The sequence below is a fragment of the Atta cephalotes genome, assembly GCF_000143395.1.
Source record: "Atta cephalotes unplaced genomic scaffold scaffold00002, whole genome shotgun sequence".
In the NCBI taxonomy this organism is placed as follows: Eukaryota; Metazoa; Arthropoda; class Insecta; order Hymenoptera; family Formicidae; genus Atta; species Atta cephalotes.
In genome coordinates, this window is record NW_012130066.1 from 7,121,196 (window position 1) to 7,140,864 (window position 19,669).

Here is a 19,669-nt window from a genome sequence, read left to right on the forward strand (position 1 = left end):
CTTTTTAAAAGAGGCACTTTACCATGTACTTCCGGTTTCGTTTATACGACTGTAGTATGATTATATCGATTATCGTGTCTCCATTTCTCTTTACCATTCATTACGTTTTCATACGACTTACATTCTGTGCTTATAGTCATTGTATTTGCATTTATACGGCGCATTTTCGGTGTCCATCAATATACATGTAATCGTAACTCATCGTGTAATTTTATAAATCTAGATGTAATGTTTTTTTCACAAACGAAAGTGCATCCTTTTTCTATTTTAATGAATAGCATGCATAATTAATTAATTTCTATATTATTTCTTTTCTATTTACAGATCAGACGAAATGACTACAATTACGAGGCTGTCGATCATCAAATTTCTTGAGCTTGTAAGTATATATAATAAATATAATGCACAAGATGTTATATTATTTGTTTTATACATATCGTATTATTTATTTTTAATAAAATTGGTATAGATTTATCATTACAAAACTGAATTAATTACCAAAGCTTAGAAAATTAAATGGCATCACATTTTATGCGCTGTTTTTGTTATTATATATTTTTCATTATTCGACACTAGATTGTTGGAACAAAGTTTTATCAACTTTAACAGCGTAATATTTTATTATCTTTATGAAAAAGAGTGTAGATATATGTACATCAATATAAATTTAAAGAAATTACAGCATAAATTCTCTTAATACTCATTTCAATATAGATTTTATACAGCATTGTAAATGAGAAAAATTATGATTATGATAAATCAGATTTTCTTATTCACAGTCTCAATCGTATGTGTAACTTCACATTACAAAACATTAATTAACATAACTAGAAACGCAGGGACATAATTAGAAACAGGTTACACCTGCAAACTAGAAGAATAAATTACTCTAAAGAGCTCTTCTATTCTTAGTAAGCGAAATTACGTAGAAAACTGAATTCTCGAGAAAGTGCGTGATTCAAGCTGCATAAAACTATTATAGTGTTTCATGCATATATTTCTAGCCGCAAGAGAAACATTATCCTCGAGGTTGCTTCATACTTCTTTAAGAGCTCCACCATGCCCTCGAATTTATTTTTAACGTTACTGCGCTGTTTCTTCCGATCGATTAATCCAATTTCTCGATCGAGATTTAAATTATGCTTTCGAAATCAAGAAAATTAACGTCCACCTAGAAGCCGTGAGGCTTCATTGTTGATTACGCGACACGCTGCATAGTTTTCGCGATTCGTAAGACGATGAGAATGGAGAGTGACATAATCCGTGCTTATTACCGCAAAGATTGTCCTCCCTCTTCTTATTACGGTCCGCTTCAAGTCATCCGGAAGTCGATTGATGCAAGAAGTTTCCGTTAGGATTCTTTGAGTCCTACGTGCCATAAGAAACCTGCGCCTTTTGTGTAGTAAGCTCGTTTATATTTGTAAGCGATGGAAAATTATAGCTCGATACTACATGAAAAGAAAAGGTTTTGCTGAAGTATCTAAAAATTTAACTAAATTTGAAAATAATTTTATTGTATTATCAAAATGAATATGTAAGATGCTTAAATTATTCGAATATAGTTGCTAAAATATGAAAATTTTGTGCAGCATTGCTTGAATTTTCTTACTATTTTGATGGTCAACAAAATTATTTTTTGATCTGTTTAAATTTTTATTTATATTTATTAATGTTTCAGAAAAATAGAATTCTTCCTTTCCTATAAGTTTCGATTTCAATGCATTGAAATGATCGTTCATTTTTCCCTCACATTAACTTAATATAATACTAAAAATATGAAGTAGCTATTATGCGTAAAGACGCAAAATGATAAAAGACATTATTAATTAAAGTCTAATTTAAAAAAAGGCAGTTAGAAAATTTATTTCGAACATATACATTTATTTAAATTTGTTTTCAAATTAATGCTCTTTAAGGATGTATCCTGAGTCATTTTTACAAATGTGTTAATATAAATTATATAGGTATAAAAGTTATCATAACATTATGTTTTTATTGAACAACACATTTTTGTAGTTTATTTATAATTTTTATTGTTATAAATTAAAATTTAAATAAGAAAACTTTAAATTTTTTTGTAAATATTTTGTAAAAATTTTTTGTAAGTATTCAAAATAACTGGTGCAAAATTTCATTGCGATATATTGATAAAGATTTAAAACAAATAAATATTTTGTTTATTTATTGAACAACTAGCCCATGTATCGCAATACTTTACATAACTAATCTTAAATATATAAAGTACTTAAAAAATTGAAATTTTTATCACTTATTTTATAATTTTTCATACATTTTTATTCACGCGCGCGCGCAAGTATAAGATTTAAAAAATATTACTATTTATTAAAATAATTTATGAATCATAAGTTATAGTTATAAGTTATGATCCAGATAATAAACTGTCACCAAAAAAATTTATTGTATTATTTTTAAATTCGATTTAGAATGATCTGTAACTTTTTTTTTCGTTATTTTAAAATATCTCAGATACATCCTTACAACATCATGCTTGCAATAGCAGCAAACACGGGTTATGTTTCGATGCTAAGAGCACGCGCAGCGATATCATAAGAGCGTGAGACCTGGTCCAGTCAGAAATGATAATGGAATCGACATCGAATCGACGCATATATCTTTACGTGACTACGTCTGATGGCTCCTAAATATAATTTTAGCTCCTTTCTTTGTTTGATTTCTTGATAAAATTTTAATGACTATACAATGTTATTTCACAATTATTTCTTAGCTAAATAATGTAAAATATTTTAATTTTCTTGCCAATGAGCCATATATTTACATTAATTTATAAATGAAAAGCGTAGCATTTAAAATGAATTAATAAATATTATTAATATACACGCACGACGTTACGTCGAATAAATATAAAAAAATAGTTATTCTTGTTTTGCATAAAATAAAAACATTATATACAAATATATGAATTAAATTGACAAATATATAACTGAAATAATAGCGATTAATAGTAACTGAATTAATAGTGATGTGTATAGATAAATTTATTGCGCTGCTTTCTTGACACACAAAGTATATATTTATATTGCTAATGTATCGATATAATGGCACTCCTTAGTGACGAAGCTCTGACTATAGTAGATATAAATGAGATGTGTGTATCACGTGCTTATCGACACGTGGGTGACCAAGTCCGAGCGATTCTTTGAGATATTACTATATTGTGATGTTAGGCAGAATGTATTCATCGCATCGAAGGCCGACTTGTGTAATTTTAATGTTGACGCCATGGATGACTTAAAGATGAAAATTATATATTGCGAAATAAAATGCGAAAGAAATTTATGGCACATCTTTCGCTTATCTACCTATCTTCAACTTTCATTACTTATCAATTTGTTAAAGAGAGATAATCAGTATTATTATTTAATTTCTTATACATTATTATTATATTATAATAAGCATTAAACAATATTCTATATCATGGAAATAAACATCGATTCTTTTTAATTAAAATAAAAATATCTAAATTTGTATAAATATTGTAAATATTGTTTTTATAAATTATACATTCCATGAACTTTTGAAAATCTTTGGTTCAATCAATTTTAAGATCTGCCTTAATCGAAAATATTTGTTGTGTTTATACATAATGACATACTTTATGTAGATATTATTCTTACGTGTTTATAACTGTGTTAATAATCCGGCGGACTATATCAAACGATCACATTTATGACCTGTTATCTAGAAATAAAAACTTGCCAACTGGGACATAGTAGTGGGCAATATTTTATTTATGATGATATTGAAAGAGAGTCGATGTACCCTCTCTGGATCGACCCAGTTTCGTAGGCGATATCCGTACTTTTGCTTTGTAGTAAAAAAAACCTGCTAGTTTCTGTATGAATGATAAAAGCAAGAGATAATTGAGAGTACAATAAAGTTTTATTTCTGATAGACCTTTGTTCTTGATGAAAAAAAAGAAGATATTTTAGCGCATAGGCTAAGAAAAATGTTTTATCCATTAAATGTACATTTCTGATTACAGCTCTTGGTGTGCATCCTTATCGGATTGCACTACAATTCCTTCAATGGGGGAGATCAACCTACTGCGATGATAACCATGGGAACCTTTGGGGGCTATCTGATTATTCTGGTCGGCTTGTTTATCGGCAGCGTGATGGGGACGCCAGTGAACCGTCGCGTGGTATGTTTCAATAGATATTGTAGGATAAATTTTTCATCAGATAGAAATCGTAATATAAAGTTATACAGAAACGCAAAGTGTGACAAGCCAATAATTCCAAAAATATAGAAGACGTTTAAAATATAAAAAAATGTTTTAATCAATTGATGTAAAGAATACACAATTACTTTGAAAAATTATCCATTTAGTTTACATATATTTATGGCATGTCGTATTTTACATGAGCTACTCCATGTATAAATGGAATTCGTGGAAAATTTGAAACATCGCGAGATTCAAATGTCTAAGGAAACTAGTGAAATTAAAGAAGCTATGGCTGTGTTCCAAAATTGACTGCCAATATTGAAAATTTATAGTGCACGTAACATAAACTGTAGCATTTTCAATGCTGGCAGTAAATTTAGAACACAGCCTATATTTAAATTATTCCCTAATTGACACTAATAAAAAGTAACAAATATAACATGTTGATGTTACTTTTAAGTGATATTAACTAGGTCGTAACTTGATACATTATTTCTTAATTTATATCCGGGAAAAATGTTATATATATGGATATATTTTATAAATAATTATATATGTAATTATATATAATTGTATATAATTGTATATAAAATACATCAATTTTAATTATATAGAATTTTAAATTATATGAAATTTTTCCCATGTGTATATATCTACATAATAGATTACATAGTTAATATAGTAATGTGTATAAATTAAAATACGTTAATAGCTTTACGATTGACAGAGTATTATAAATGCAACTTTTTATCTTTTAGGATCTTTTCTTCTCCCTCATTGGATGTGCTTTGTTCATCGCTGCGGGTGCACTTAATATCGACTATTTCTCGAAGATATCATACAAGTCGACATTTCGCGATACTGGCTTGGCTAAAGGCTCTCTCAGTATTATTGAGGGTGCCGTTTTCCTTGTGGACGCGTTCCTCACTTTTCGGGGGGAGAACTGAGATTTGAGTCGCTTTTAAGTTACAACGAGGGACTGCGCGGCCGATAATCGGTGTTAATCACATTCCGCGATCGGCGGAAATCTTTTCTAATCTGTAAGAGATTGGATACTGCCAAAGAGTTTCCCGAAAGAAACTTTCTTTTCAGCGGGGTACCCAAGTGTAGCCGAACGCGCATCATACGCGCGGCGTCGCGAAGTTCCGCCGATTTCTCTGAATTATGCGAAGCACGAGTTACGAAGCTTCGCAATTCACTTGTGCCATTTGTCTTGCACTTCGCACGAAGTGTCCGTTTCATCGGGATTAATCCACCTTTCTTTCACTTAACTTGTCATTTTGGTGTAAAATCTTCACAAATTTAATAAAGATAAAATATTCCCTAGACTTTCTCTTACTAATAAAGAAAAATTTCTGGATTATTTAAATGGTCATGCTTTTGAATATAAATGCGACTTCGCGATGATATTTAACCGATGATAGTACAAAACGTGCAGGGATCATGACAATGATACATTCTTGCATATTATACAGCCTTGGCTGTAAGTATAAAGCACCTTCAATTTGTTCCTTCAAAAAATGATGGTATTAAATGCCAATAAGGAAGACTAATGAGATATTAAAATTATTTAAAAAATAAATATTATTTTTAATAAAATATTTTTTAATTTGTTTTTTAGTAAAATGTCAATTTTGGAAGTGCTTTATATTTAATCGAGCCTATACATTATATATATTATATATTAATATTAATAAGCGGCAGTCCCTTTGTAGAAGCAAGGCCAGTTGGTATTATAATCATTATATACTCGTACTGATATCACATTTGTAAGTTTAAGTCATGCTGTTTGAGATTTGACAAGTAGCGATAATAAGAAAAATAAGGAACGATATCATCATGACATATTTTTATATACAAATTATACAACATCATTTGATTGTATCTTGATGCTGAATAAATTAGTTATGTCCGCCATCCTTTCATGAGTATTCACAAAATATTTATCTTTTATTTGTATGTTTTTACACTATGACTTCAACAATAAAGAAAAACTGATGAATGAAAAGATTAAAGACGTTTTCGTATCGGCATATCTTCCTATGAAGATGTTTCCTCTTTTTAATCGATATGTTGATTGAAAAATAAGAAAATATTTACAAGTGTTATCGTATTGTGCTAGATACGCGATATTATAAGGTATCTATTTTTTATTTCTGCACTAGTCTGCACTAGACAGAACTCTCTCTTTCTCACTTTCATCAAATATAAAATATATACCTATTTTACTTTAAGTTTCAAAAGTATACAATAGTTCAACTATTGGGAGTACAAATTAGTTCGGTCCGTTTTCTTAAAGATAGCTCCAGCTGTTGTGAATGGTTCATACTGACAGCTGATTTTGGCGGTTTTAGAGAAGTTAAACATCTGCTAATAATATTCAGTTATATCGCTTTGAGTTTCATACAAAAACCTTGATTTTTATTGTGTTTGAAATATCGAATTTTGTGTTAACCAAGCAGGCGGGAGGTTTTGATTTTCTGCTTTAATTGGAAGAAAAGTGCGGCTGAAGCCTATCGAATGCTTGTGTGACTCGAAGTTTATGTGTGACACTGCTCGAACTGATGATTCATGTAGAGAATGGTTTCAAGGATGGAGATTCAGTGTTGAAGACAAGCCTCGCTCTAGATAGCCAAAAAAAATTCGAAAACAAAGAATTAGAGGCATTATTCGAAGAAGATCAGAGTCAAACGCAAGAGGAACTTGCAGAATCATTGGAGATAACTCAACAAGTTTCTGTACGATTGAGAGCCATGAGAATGATTCAAAAACAAAGAAATTGGGTGAAATGAACTGAAACCGAGAGACGTTGAAAGACGATTTTTCACTTGCGAACAGCTGAATCAAAGATGAGGTTTTTTGCATCGGATTGTGACTGGAGATGAGAAGTGGATATTCTACGACAACCCCAAGAAGAAAAAATACTACGCTAAGCCCAGTCAATCGTTGTCATCGACCTCAACACCATGGCCAAACATTCATGGTTCGAAGATCATGCTCTGTATCTGGTGGGACGAAAAGGATCTTGTTTACTATGAGCTGCTGAAACCTGGCAATTCCTGGCAATTTACGGGTGATCGGTATCGGCTGCAATTGATTCGTTTGAGCCGTGCATTGCGAGAAAAACGGCCGGAATACGAGCAAAGACATGATAAAGTTATTCTTCTTCATGACAACGCTTGGCCTCATGTCGCTAAAGTCGTAAAAAAATATTTGGAAACGCTCAAATGAGATGTTTTATCGCCGTATTCTCTGGACATTGCTCCTTCTGATTACTGATTACTTGTTCCGAAGGATGCAGCACGCTTTGGCAAGTCACCGGTTCACTTCTTTCGCAGAAATCGAAAATTGGATCGCCTCCAAAGACAAGTCATTTTTTTCGAGATGGAATTCGAAAATTGCCTGAGAGAGGGAAAAAGTAGTAGGCAGCGATGGACAATACTTTAATTGATCTGTTCATTCATTTTGTTTTGAAATAAATGCATTTTTGAACACAAAAAACGGACCGAACTAATTTGTACTCCCAATATAAAAAACAGATTTATATGTATAATAAAATACCAGAAATGACGAAACTTTCGTCCGAGTCTACACGTAAATAAATTTCAGAAAATCAATATCAGGGTAATTTCAATTATATTTCAACTTAATCGGCGGTTAACTTGTTTTATATCTGATAATTTTTGTTAAAATTTGACGTACAGAAAATTAATTATCCAGACAGCACAAAATATTTATGATAAATATTTATTAATATTCATTTTTTGAAATGTTATATAGATATTATATATATATTTTATATAAAATTATATGATATTAAGCGACGCGTATAATATGGAAAATAACAAACTGAGAAAATCTTAAATGTCACGCAAAAAGCTTTAAATTTTTTGTTAATTATGTTATTCAATAATGAGGCGCGTAGAATTTTTTGGACATCATTCAAATCGTTTGAAATACTTATTCAAAAAACGACTTCAAAAACATTCAGAGAATGTTTTTAGCCTATGTTTCGCATGATTCACTGTCCTTGTTTCAGATATCTCAGAAAAATTTATTCAATTTAATAATAAAGTAAGAGTTTCCTTTTATAGCGTTAATAAGTTACATGAATTCATCAATGCCTATAAGAATCCTTAACTACATTTCTCAAAGAATAATTGAGTTGGTCGAAAAGTAATTGTGTTTTTTTCCAAATTGGCAATCTTTTACAAATAATTTCATTTTAAACAGCAATTTATCCTGTATATCCTAACAGATTATTCTTCAAGTTTGTTTTTGTTAGAAAGAAATATACATATTTTAATAATTGTTTATTTGACGTTTTAATATGAAAAATCGATTTAATACGAAAAGAACATTTTCGTCATTTTTTACTCTATTACTTCTAAAAAGGAAAAATGCTATACAAGCTCATAAAAAGTGATGTGTATGATGAAGACGAATGTCTTACAACTACAATGTTAAAATTGGTTTGCAAAATTTTGGTCTGGAGCTTTTGATGTTAAAGATGCACCATGCTCAGGGAGATTAAAATTAATAAAATAGAGGCGATAAAATAGAGAACAATAAAATAGAGGCATTGGTTGACTTTAACGAGAGATTGCTGAGAATTTTAACATGTCGAAATCGAGCATTGAGAATCATTTATTTGTTTTTATGACAAATTTGTTTTTTTTACTTTTATTTACACAGAAAAAAAACAATTCTTTTTTGGCTAACCCGATAGTTTATAGAATCTACTGTAAAAATTGTGATGCTGTCAAATGGTTAGACAATTAGAAAGCAGTACATCTGAACATAAAAATCACATTCGTTGAAATACGTCTATCTGTTCAGTTATTATACAGACCAGATTGCAATTTCATCACGATAAATTGGGATATTATCGACATTATAAAAAAAGAGCCATATTTAGGTAAATTATTGTATATATTACTGTTTTCTTATTTTTAATTTCTACTAATGAATATCTATAAAATGAATATCTATAAAATTCGGTTCCAGACAGCACAGAATGTTTATGATAAATATTTATTACTTTATTTATTTTTTTAAATGTTATTTTATATATATTTTAAATATTTTATACATATTTTATATAGAACTTTATTTGAAATATTATTAAAATAGATTAAATACTTTATGTAATATTTTCTAATAAATATGAATAAATATTTATAACATGAATAAATATTTATAACTCTGATAGCAAGTCAAAATGACAATAAAATGATATAACTTGCTATCACGGAAGTATTTTTTATTTGAATTATAATATCTTATTATTTTTATAGCATTTATTATGATATTTACAATAAACATAATATTTCTTTATTTCATAATATTTGTGTATATGTGTATGTGCTGTCTATATGATGTCCATGACGTATCATTTTTTATTCTATTTTAATATTTGATAAACAACAAGGATAAAATGATACATCATATGCATCATGCGTGACACAGAACGAATTTCTAGTTATATTCTCCAACGCGGGAAGCAATAAAGTTCCTAACATACACGTTATTACACAACAGGCAACCAAGAGACACAACATGCTTCGTTCGATACATCGAGAGTTAGCAATCAGAATAGTCATGATCAATTAAATTTGCTATAAATAATTTCATCTTCTTTCCTATTTTATTTAATTTTAATTTTATTTAATCTACTTTAGTCTAAAAATATACTATCTCACGATTCACCTAAACATTAATTTACGCCTACGACGTTAGTATTATTAAAGTATTACTACGCCGACGACGTCACATTATTAAAAGTATTATTAAAAATTATGTTACGCAGACTCGAGGCCTCTCGAGATCTCGTGCAAGTCTGCTCCGAGAATCGACTGGCCGTTCCAAGTCGATAGTGCGTTCGATGAGAGACTGTTCGCAGTGTTCGCACGCGCTTTCATATGTATGTACTCGCATATGTGTGCGTGGTGCGGGCGAGCAGTGAACACCGTCGCCGTCGCGCGTTCTCTTAGCACGGGATAGTAACCCGTATTTTATTTTGCCAGTTACGGCGCCGATGCGCAGTTCAAAGCGTTAAATGTGCGTGCAGGATGTCGAACCCGGGCGGTAGCAGGAGGAACGGGGCTATGAAGATCCGTCTGACGAGTGAGTACGGCGGTTCCGTCTCTTCCTCGGAGGCGTCGTGCGTCTTCGTCATGCGAGAAAGTCGGGGGGGACTCTCATGCAGATCCAAACTGCGGCTCGCACGCACGCACGAGAGCACCTGCCCACGCACTTTGGCCTGTTTTGATAATCGACGTGCCCTCACGCACGCACCGCGTTCTTCCACGGGGAGGGGGCCACGACGAGTTTACGCGATGCGTAAACGTCAAACCGTGTCTGCTTGGTCTACCTTCGGGTGACCTACGCAAGTAACGCGTGTGAAGATCACGATTTTCGTCCTGGCCCTCCGTCTTGATTGTTGTAGCTTCCTCAGCGGCGAAGCTGGGACTCGAGGCCCCACCGCGAGCTCTCTGGGAGACCGATGAAAGCATTGTTAAATCTGGATAGATAGTCTTGAAGACTACTTAATGTGTCATTCATTCGTAATTTATTCTTAACGAAATGCCCCATTTTTGCCTCAACTCAATTTTATTTTTCTAGCTATCATTAATGTCCGGTTATTCTTTTGAAAAGGCTATTCGATCATTTTTAACGACATTTAATACGAATTACAACATCATTTGTACTTAAATGAATTAATTTTATCAATAGTAGATATAACTATATGATACAATTATATATATTAATTATAGTAATAGTTAAAAGTCTATTTTATATAATAAAAATATGAGATAGACAAACAAAAGATACATTAATGTATTGTAGATTACTGTGAGACTTAGAATTAGTATATGATCTCCTTAAGAAAGCAATGTTCTTAACAGAGCTTTATTTTTAAGTTAATATTATCTTTTGAATTAGTTTTATCATTAATGTCTGGCTCTTCTTCTTTTATTCTTTAAATAGACTATTCAGTCATCATTAATGACATTTAACAAGAGTTATAACATCATTTGTACTTAAATTCGAACCAATTTTGTCATAATAGCAATGGTAATTGTATGATACAATCATTTATTTTATTAATTATAGCAATAATTGAGAAACTTTACCAAATATAAGATGAGTATAAGAAGATATTATAGAAGTTGTAGATTATTATCGAATGATTTTATAAAACCTGATTAGACAATAATGTAAAACTTAGAATTAGTATACATACACATATATATGTATATACGTATAATAGTTATATGATTAATTTACTAAGTGCCAGTTATTCCATCTTCAGATAAACTACTGTGTGTTGGATAAACAAAAGAATAAAAGAGTAAGAGCATAAGAAAGTAAGAAAATAAGACAATGAACTGAAATTTACTAAAAGGTGGAATAATCTAGCCTAAATTATGTATAAATGTATCATTATCACGCGATTTGTGCATGATGGAAAAAAATAGTAGAGACTATATTGTATTTAAAAAATTCAACACTATTGCATTATTTTATTCCTTGTTTTACAATGAATATTTCTAATGAATAAAAAATAATACAATATCTCTAATAACGCGTTTTCGGACGCAAGTTAGAAGTATTTTCGTTTTTGCGTGCGCAAATAAACATTTATTATAATGATTATATATGTTTTAGTTTTATGCGCCCGCAATCTCGCTAGAAAGGATTTATTTCGTGAGTATTATTTTCTATAAAGAGTGTAACATGTCAAAATATAAATAAATATAATTTAAAAATATTTCTTTTTTAGGTTTGCCTGATCCCTTTGCTAAAATAACTGTCGAAGGTTCCGGTCAATGTCACAGTACAGATACCTGCAAAGCTACTCTTGATCCTAAATGGAATCAACATTATGACTTGTGAGTTCTTTTTTAAGACTAAATATAGAAACGTTAAATATAAACATATAAGAAGATAACTATTTTTTGTTCATACAGATATATCGGAAAGAATGATGGAATCACCATATCTGTGTGGAATTATAGAAAATTTCATAAAAAACAGAATGGAGGATTTTTAGGATGCGTACGCATATTATCAAATACTATCCAAAGACTTAAGGACACAGGATGTATGTATTTGTACTTAATATATATGTTTTATACTATTTGTTTTATATTATTCATTATTAGATTTTCTTATTTAACAAAAAAAAATCATGTAATATATATAGCATCTCGTATCTAATAGAGACGTCCTACTTGGCGAGAAATTGGAATTAAAAACTGAATTAAAGGGCAATTTATTTTGTTGAATAAAAATAAATAATTTCTGTAAAGAATTATATTTTTATATTATAATATTTAAATTAAATTTTTATGTAAACACTTTAAATTTAACAAAGTTATTGAACTTTAAAATAGTTGATATATAGAATAAAGGTCCAAAAATACGATTAAAGAATTAAATAATAAATGTTTCTTCCTTTTAATGATAAAATAAAGACTTTCAGTTACGATAAAGACAATTAGACACATTGTTATTACATTACTTATTTAATTTTGTTTGATATACTTATTTTTAATGTTTGATATACTTATTAGTGAAATAATTTTCTTTGACATTCTGTAAAAATAAAATGAACTTTAACGAAACTAGTAAACTAGTAAACTAGTAAAAATTGCTATTTAGCAAAATAAAAATCGAAATTCTTGCTTTCTGCATTCCAAAATGTGTATTTTAAAAATATTGAGGAAACGTTTAGATTTAAGTGTTTTAGAGTAGTTTGCCTCTTTAAGTAAGAAAATCTGTTATAAGAAACATTTTTTTTTATGTATGTTAATTTAAGCGATTTATAAAGATTAATTGGCGATATAAATACTTTTAGATCAACGTTTGGACTTATGTAAAGCGCATTCTGATGACACGGATGTTGTCAAAGGGCAAATCGTCGTGTCCTTAATGTCACGGGACGGTCATAACGGCGCTGTAAGTAACACAGTCGGTCATAACGCCGTGGTTGATGTGCTCGGAGATCTGAGTTGCCCGAATGATCTACCAGACGGTTGGGAAGAAAGAAGAACGGAAAGTGGTCGACTTTACTACGTAAATCATCACACCAAGAGCACGCAATGGATACGTCCGAATGCTCGGTAATATTTACCATTACTCAAGCCAAAATGCACTGTGAAATAACTTTATCTAGTATGGCTTATCTAAGCGTTGTGATTTTTGCTGAATTTTTAACATTGAGAACTAGTTAGATTCAAAATACAGGAAACATTTTTAATTAAAAATATGAAATATTTTAAATATTTGAATAAACAGAAGATTCAATTATCCATCTAGACAGAATTCATCTAGACATATTTATCTAGACAGAAAGATTTTACTGAAATATAAAAATTTAAATAGATACAGATCTAAAAATAATTTTGAACATCAAAATAATTATAAAATGCTTAACTAATTGTTAAAATATTAAAAATTTTTGTTGTCATCAACATCTAAGCATTCTATATAATTATATTATTTTAATGAAACAAAATTTTCAAATTTGAAACTAAATTGAATTGAAACTAAATTTTTTAATAAGTATATCTATTTTAATCAAGTAGACAATTAATGGACATGATCCAATTAGTTCATTAGTTATTTAGAGTCGTATATATCATTAAAGGCTTAATATTTAAAATATTCGTTATTTTATCCAATAATTAGATTATGTCTATTAACTGGTACATTTATTTAACTTCAGAATAATCATTAGTTATGTATATAAATAGTAAGTAAGCCATATTAGGTAGGTCATAGGCGCAGTTGCTCTATGACATATTCAAGCAATGCCATTGATAGGCCTAACAATGCTATTATACCGACGACACCGGAACCACCACCATTGTCATCATCGGAGCCTACATCACCCAGCAGTAGCGTGAGCTCGCCGAACGTAAGAAACGAGGGAAGTCCCGCAAGACATATGTCTCCCGAATGGACTGGCGAGGGAATGGACAGTACATTAAGTCAAACACCCAGCCGAGATAACTCGACGCAAAATACTCCGAGAAATACACCGACGCAACAACAACAGCAAAATCGCAATCAGAATCAACACAACGTAAGAAATGCGACGTCGGCATTGTCCTTAAGGGATCGACGTATTATTAGAGGAAATGATGAACAAAATGGCAATCAAAATGCAAATGGAAGAGTAGAACGTGGCCTTAACAGCGGAGGTCAAATTCGAAGGCCTAATCGCAGCAATAGAAACAGAAATAGCGTTATGTCGAGTAATGACAGACGAACCGATCCGCCACAACCACCGGACCTACCTCGTGGTTATGGTACAATCAAATTATTTTTAAATGTAACGTAAACTGAAGAAATTAGCTAATTCTCACTTGTTAGCTAATTCACATTTTAAATGAATTTTGAAGCTAAAGTAATAGGAAAAATACATGTTACATCACTGCGTTCAGCAGACTCAACAATTGAGTGAGCGTTTACTGTTATTGACGTATTTTTCTAGATCTAATCAGACTTTTAGATCTGGAATAATACATCAATAACAGCGCTCACTGAATTATTGAGTCGAACGAAGCTATTATTATTACATGCTCATTATTATTACATGCTACGTGAAAGTTAGTAGATATTGATTTTTTTTTATTTTCATTTTAACTTTATTTCTTAAACTATTTTAACTTTATTAGTTCTTTATTTTATTTTACAAGATATGTAAGTTAGCCCATTGTCACTATAAGCTCTTTAATTATTTAGAGAAAACGATTAGTACATTCTAAAAAATAAAATCGGTATTGACTTAACACCATGTTTATATAATTCTCTATATACTATGCGATGTCTATATAATTCTCACTGTATTAGTGATAAAGTAACACTATAATTCACAACACTATAATCCACAACATTATTGTAGATTTAACTACTTTGATTTTAAATCCACATCATCATGATGTTGATATAAACACTAGGAGTTGTAAATATACATCATGTGTTAATATTAACATCAATACGGTGAAAATTATAGACACTGCATGGTATTGTATCTATATCAATATTTTTTAGAGTATAAATATAGCAAAAAGAGACTATTGTTTGTATAGAAATGAGGAAAACTCAACAAGGTCAAGTATATTTCTATCACGTACCAACTGGATCTTCTACTTGGCACGACCCAAGGATTCCGCGCGACTTGCAAGCTAATGAATTGGTGAACGAGCTGGGTCCTCTTCCCAGCGGATGGGAAATGAGGCAGACCCAGAGTGGACGAGTATATTTCGTAGATCACAATAATAGGACAACGCAGTTTACTGATCCCAGACTGTCCAGTCAAATAATAAGCAGTCTACTGAAGTAAGTATAAAGACAAGTCAAAAGATTAAACGTAATTACGCACAAGAATGTCAAATAATTATTCTCTCTACAGTAGAAGGCAAAACAACAATGTGAACAATCAAACTGCGAATAATGCAAATAATTCGATAACGAGCGAAATCGCTGAAGTGGATACAACGAATTCATCGATGATTCAACCTAATACGCCACAGCAACCAATGAGAAATGAAAACGGAAGTAACAATAATTCTCCAACAAGTAAGTAAAATTTCTTTCAAAACTTTCTTTAAAAAAGGAAAATATATTATACACTAGAATAACTGAAACACTTACATCTTCGATTTGCATCTTATAAGTATTCGATAATACTCACATTACGGATCTCATAATTAACTTATTTCCACACAAAAACAAAAGAACATTTGTGTACGTCTCGCAATTTTATCTTATCTGCCAAGGCGTCTATCTAGTCATTGGAGGTCTGACTGTTAATCAGTCTTGTTTTGTCACTTGAGGCAGAATGCCATTTCATTTCGGAAGAATCTTGTTCATCAGGACGAATTGTCGTAAAAAATCGCATTATCGAGATTCTTAATCCGTGGGTAGGGTTACCATATTCTTAAGAATACATGTATTTTTTTGAAATCATAAAACTTCTTTGATTATTAATTAAAATTTTATATTTAAAATGATATTAATAAAAATTGTTAATAAAAGTTATGTTCTAGAAATTTTATTTAATAAATGCCTAAAATTATTTTTTTTAATATATAAAAAATGATCTCTTTCTATTCTCGGATAATTATCTTTTTTTAAAAAAAATATATATGTATATATGTATACTCTTTTTTGTGATATGGTAACCCTATCCGTGAATATAGATCAGTATAGATGATAGTGCGATGGGCATAATAAGAATTTTTTTGCATTTCAGTGGAAAGTGCCTCATCTCAAAATGCTCAAACAGTATCAGAATTACCGAAGGAGCTCATGGATAATGAGCTTCTTCCAAAATACAAGCGTGATTTAGTAGCAAAGTTGAAATGCCTTCGAGCGGAACTGAATGCTCTTCAGCCTCAGAGTGGACACTGTAGGTTGGAGGTGTCGAGGAATGAAATATTCGAAGTAAGCAAATTTTAAACATTTATACGATTTTTTTATTTTAATAATTTAAAATAAATTTTATTAGCCCAATGAATTATTATTAAATTATTATAACTAAATGTTGTTGTATATTAACGTAAAAAATTGTTCTAATAATTTAGAATAATTCTTTACGTTAATAATAATTGAAATATTTGAGAATTATTTCTAATTTTTAAACAAATTTTAATTGTTATTAACATAAAGAATTAAGATTTTACAAGGATACATCCGGTCTATAAGCAACATTTTGTTTTTACAGGAATCATACAGATTGATAATGAAAATGCGTCCGAAAGATATGCGCAAAAGGCTCATGGTCAAATTCCGCGGCGAGGAAGGTCTTGATTACGGCGGCGTCGCACGTGAATGGTTGTATTTATTGTCTCATGAGATGCTAAATCCGCAATACGGACTCTTTCAGTATTCAAGAGATGATAATTATACGCTTCAAATTAATCCGGATTCAGGCATAAATCCAGAACATTTATCATATTTCCATTTTGCCGGAAGGATTATAGGCATCGCCGTCTTTCACGGTCATCACGTTGACGGTGGTTTTACTACTCCGTTCTATAAAATGTTGCTTAATAAAGCTATAACTTTGAGCGACATAGAAGGTGTTGATCCGGAACTACACAGGAGCCTTACATGGATGTTGTAAGTAACTTTTTTTGTGTTAAAGAAAGAGAATTTTATCAAAATATCTGATTTATATGCTTCTCCGTACTGTAAAAAAATATGTAAAATTACATAAACAATATATATAAAAATGATACAAATTTTTACAATAAATTTTGAGTAAAAATATCTAAAATTATGTTTTTATAAGAATTAATATTTTCATCTCTAATTGTGTAAATATATTTTTATATTAGACGAAAAATTACCATAACAATAATACATTTTATAGTTTTTATGTAAACAAATTTTATGTGTACAAATTTTTTAAATATATAACATAATGGTAATGCCACACATATATTTACATTTTTTAATTCGTACATATCAATCTCTCATATAGTTTAAGAAATAATTTGTTAGCAAATTAACAAAATGACATAAGTCTACAAACTTAACTTCAATTACAATTTACTTTTGCAAATTAATTATTCTAAAGAAAAATAGTTTTATTTGCAAGTTGTAATTTTACTTACATGTAAATATACATTTTTAATAGTGGTGGAAATTAACTGTTATAATTGTCGTAATTTTACATGTAATTTTTTTACAGTGTAGAGATAATTCTAAAGAATATATTTAATTTACTATATTTCACGTTATTAGGGAAAATAGCATAGACGGCGTGTTGGATGCTACTTTTTCCGTAGAGCACAGTAGTTTCGGCGTATTGAAGAATCACGAACTAAAGCCAGGCGGTAAAGACATTTCGGTGACAGAAGAAAACAAGAGAGAATATGTCCGCTTATACGTAAATTATCGATTTATGCGCGGTATCGAGCAACAATTCTTAGCATTACAGAAAGGATTTCACGAACTGATACCTCCCTTGTTATTAAGACCGTTCGATGAACGCGAATTGGAGTTAGTTATTGGCGGTTTGGGCACTATCGACATAAACGATTGGAAAATGCATACTCGGCTTAAGCATTGCACGCCTGATACACCGGTTGTACAATGGTTCTGGCAGATAGTGGAATCGTATGGTGAAGAAATGAGAGCGAGATTGCTTCAATTTGTTACCGGTAGCTCCAGAGTTCCGTTACAGGGATTCAAGGCTTTGCAAGGTAAGTTTCATATTTAATCATATTGCGTTAACGAAGTATTAACTTGAAAAATCTGGAAATTTTAAGGGATTTTTCTTTTATTCTTAAAAATTTTATCCGTTCAGGAAAAGTTTTGGAATTTTTTTTAAATTTAAATTCTGTTTCTTTAAAAATATTATTTTTAATAATTTTTTCTTGATAATACAAAATGTCAATAATTGATTAGCAATAAATATTAGCAATAAATGTACGCTCGTACACTTACATTTATGCATATTTTCGTGTCTCATGAATTTTTATAAAAGCAAATCAAGATGAGACAGAAGATAATACATAACAGAAGAGAGTAACTGATACTGCAGTGTTTTTCCTAAATTTATCTAAAATCCTTATAATAAGAGTTTGACTAATGTTTGACAAAATATGAAGTCATAAGTAAAGAAAAAAGAAAGTAATGCATGTGTAGTATATGTATGTATGTATTTGAGACACCTTATTAATTTCGCCATATTTTGAGAGATTAATAAGATAAATGACAATATTGACCAGATTATCAATATAGGGACTCTATACTTAGCCTATATATTTGTGGCTTTAATTGTAGAAAAAGACAGATAGTTTTGTAGAATCCCTGTCTTTTACTAATTTAAAATATCGTTTTTATCAGCGTTATTTGCATTCCAGTTTATTTCAAAGACAAAAAATTCTCTAATCTTGGCTGGAATTTTGAGTAATATATGAAAAATCTGAAAATTTTCAAGGAATTTTTTTTATAAAATTTCAATAAATATCTTGATTAAAATATAACACGTAGATAATAATCACATATTACATTTGATTGTGTAGGGTCGACAGGAGCGGCAGGTCCACGGCTTTTTACGATCCATGCCGTTGATGCCCCAAGCGAAAATCTCCCAAAAGCACATACTTGTTTCAATAGAATAGACATACCGCAAAATTATCCAACTTATCAGAAGATGCTTGACAAGCTTACGCAGGCGGTTGAAGAAACTTGTGGCTTTGCTGTAGAGTAATATGTTGCGATTATTACAACTTTAGCATGATCTTTTCTATTAAGCCCATATCAGATTATATGTTGAAGATTGAGAATGCGAAACAAAAATTAGAATTTAATCACAACCAGATCAATTTAGTTTTAATCCATTTCGTTCTGGTTAGTTGAATTGATGTTTATTTTATTGATAAAAATTATTACCTTTTATCATTTAAAATTTTTTTGATGAGCAAAAAACTTACA

The 19,669-nt window shown here is 30.4% G+C and overlaps 2 protein-coding genes across 2 annotated transcripts; both read left to right on the plus strand.

Moving 5' to 3' along the window:
• The first annotated feature begins 334 nt into the window (after positions 1-334).
• On the plus strand, positions 335-5,154 carry LOC105621254. Its single transcript, XM_012202727.1, has 3 exons — positions 335-379; positions 4,025-4,183; positions 4,966-5,154. The coding sequence occupies exons 1-3, from the start codon at positions 335-337 to the stop codon at positions 5,152-5,154; spliced, it is 393 nt and encodes a 130-aa protein (XP_012058117.1).
• A 4,974-nt stretch (positions 5,155-10,128) lies between these two features.
• Positions 10,129-19,445, plus strand: LOC105621265 (E3 ubiquitin-protein ligase SMURF1). The gene is given in 12 exon segments (XM_012202738.1): positions 10,129-10,333; positions 11,879-11,917; positions 11,994-12,102; positions 12,181-12,314; positions 13,071-13,335; positions 14,039-14,526; positions 15,310-15,559; positions 15,633-15,799; positions 16,476-16,666; positions 16,947-17,344; positions 17,972-18,432; positions 19,258-19,445. Coding segments are annotated over 12 exon segments (2,895 nt in total).
• Positions 19,446-19,669: the final 224 nt, after the last annotated feature.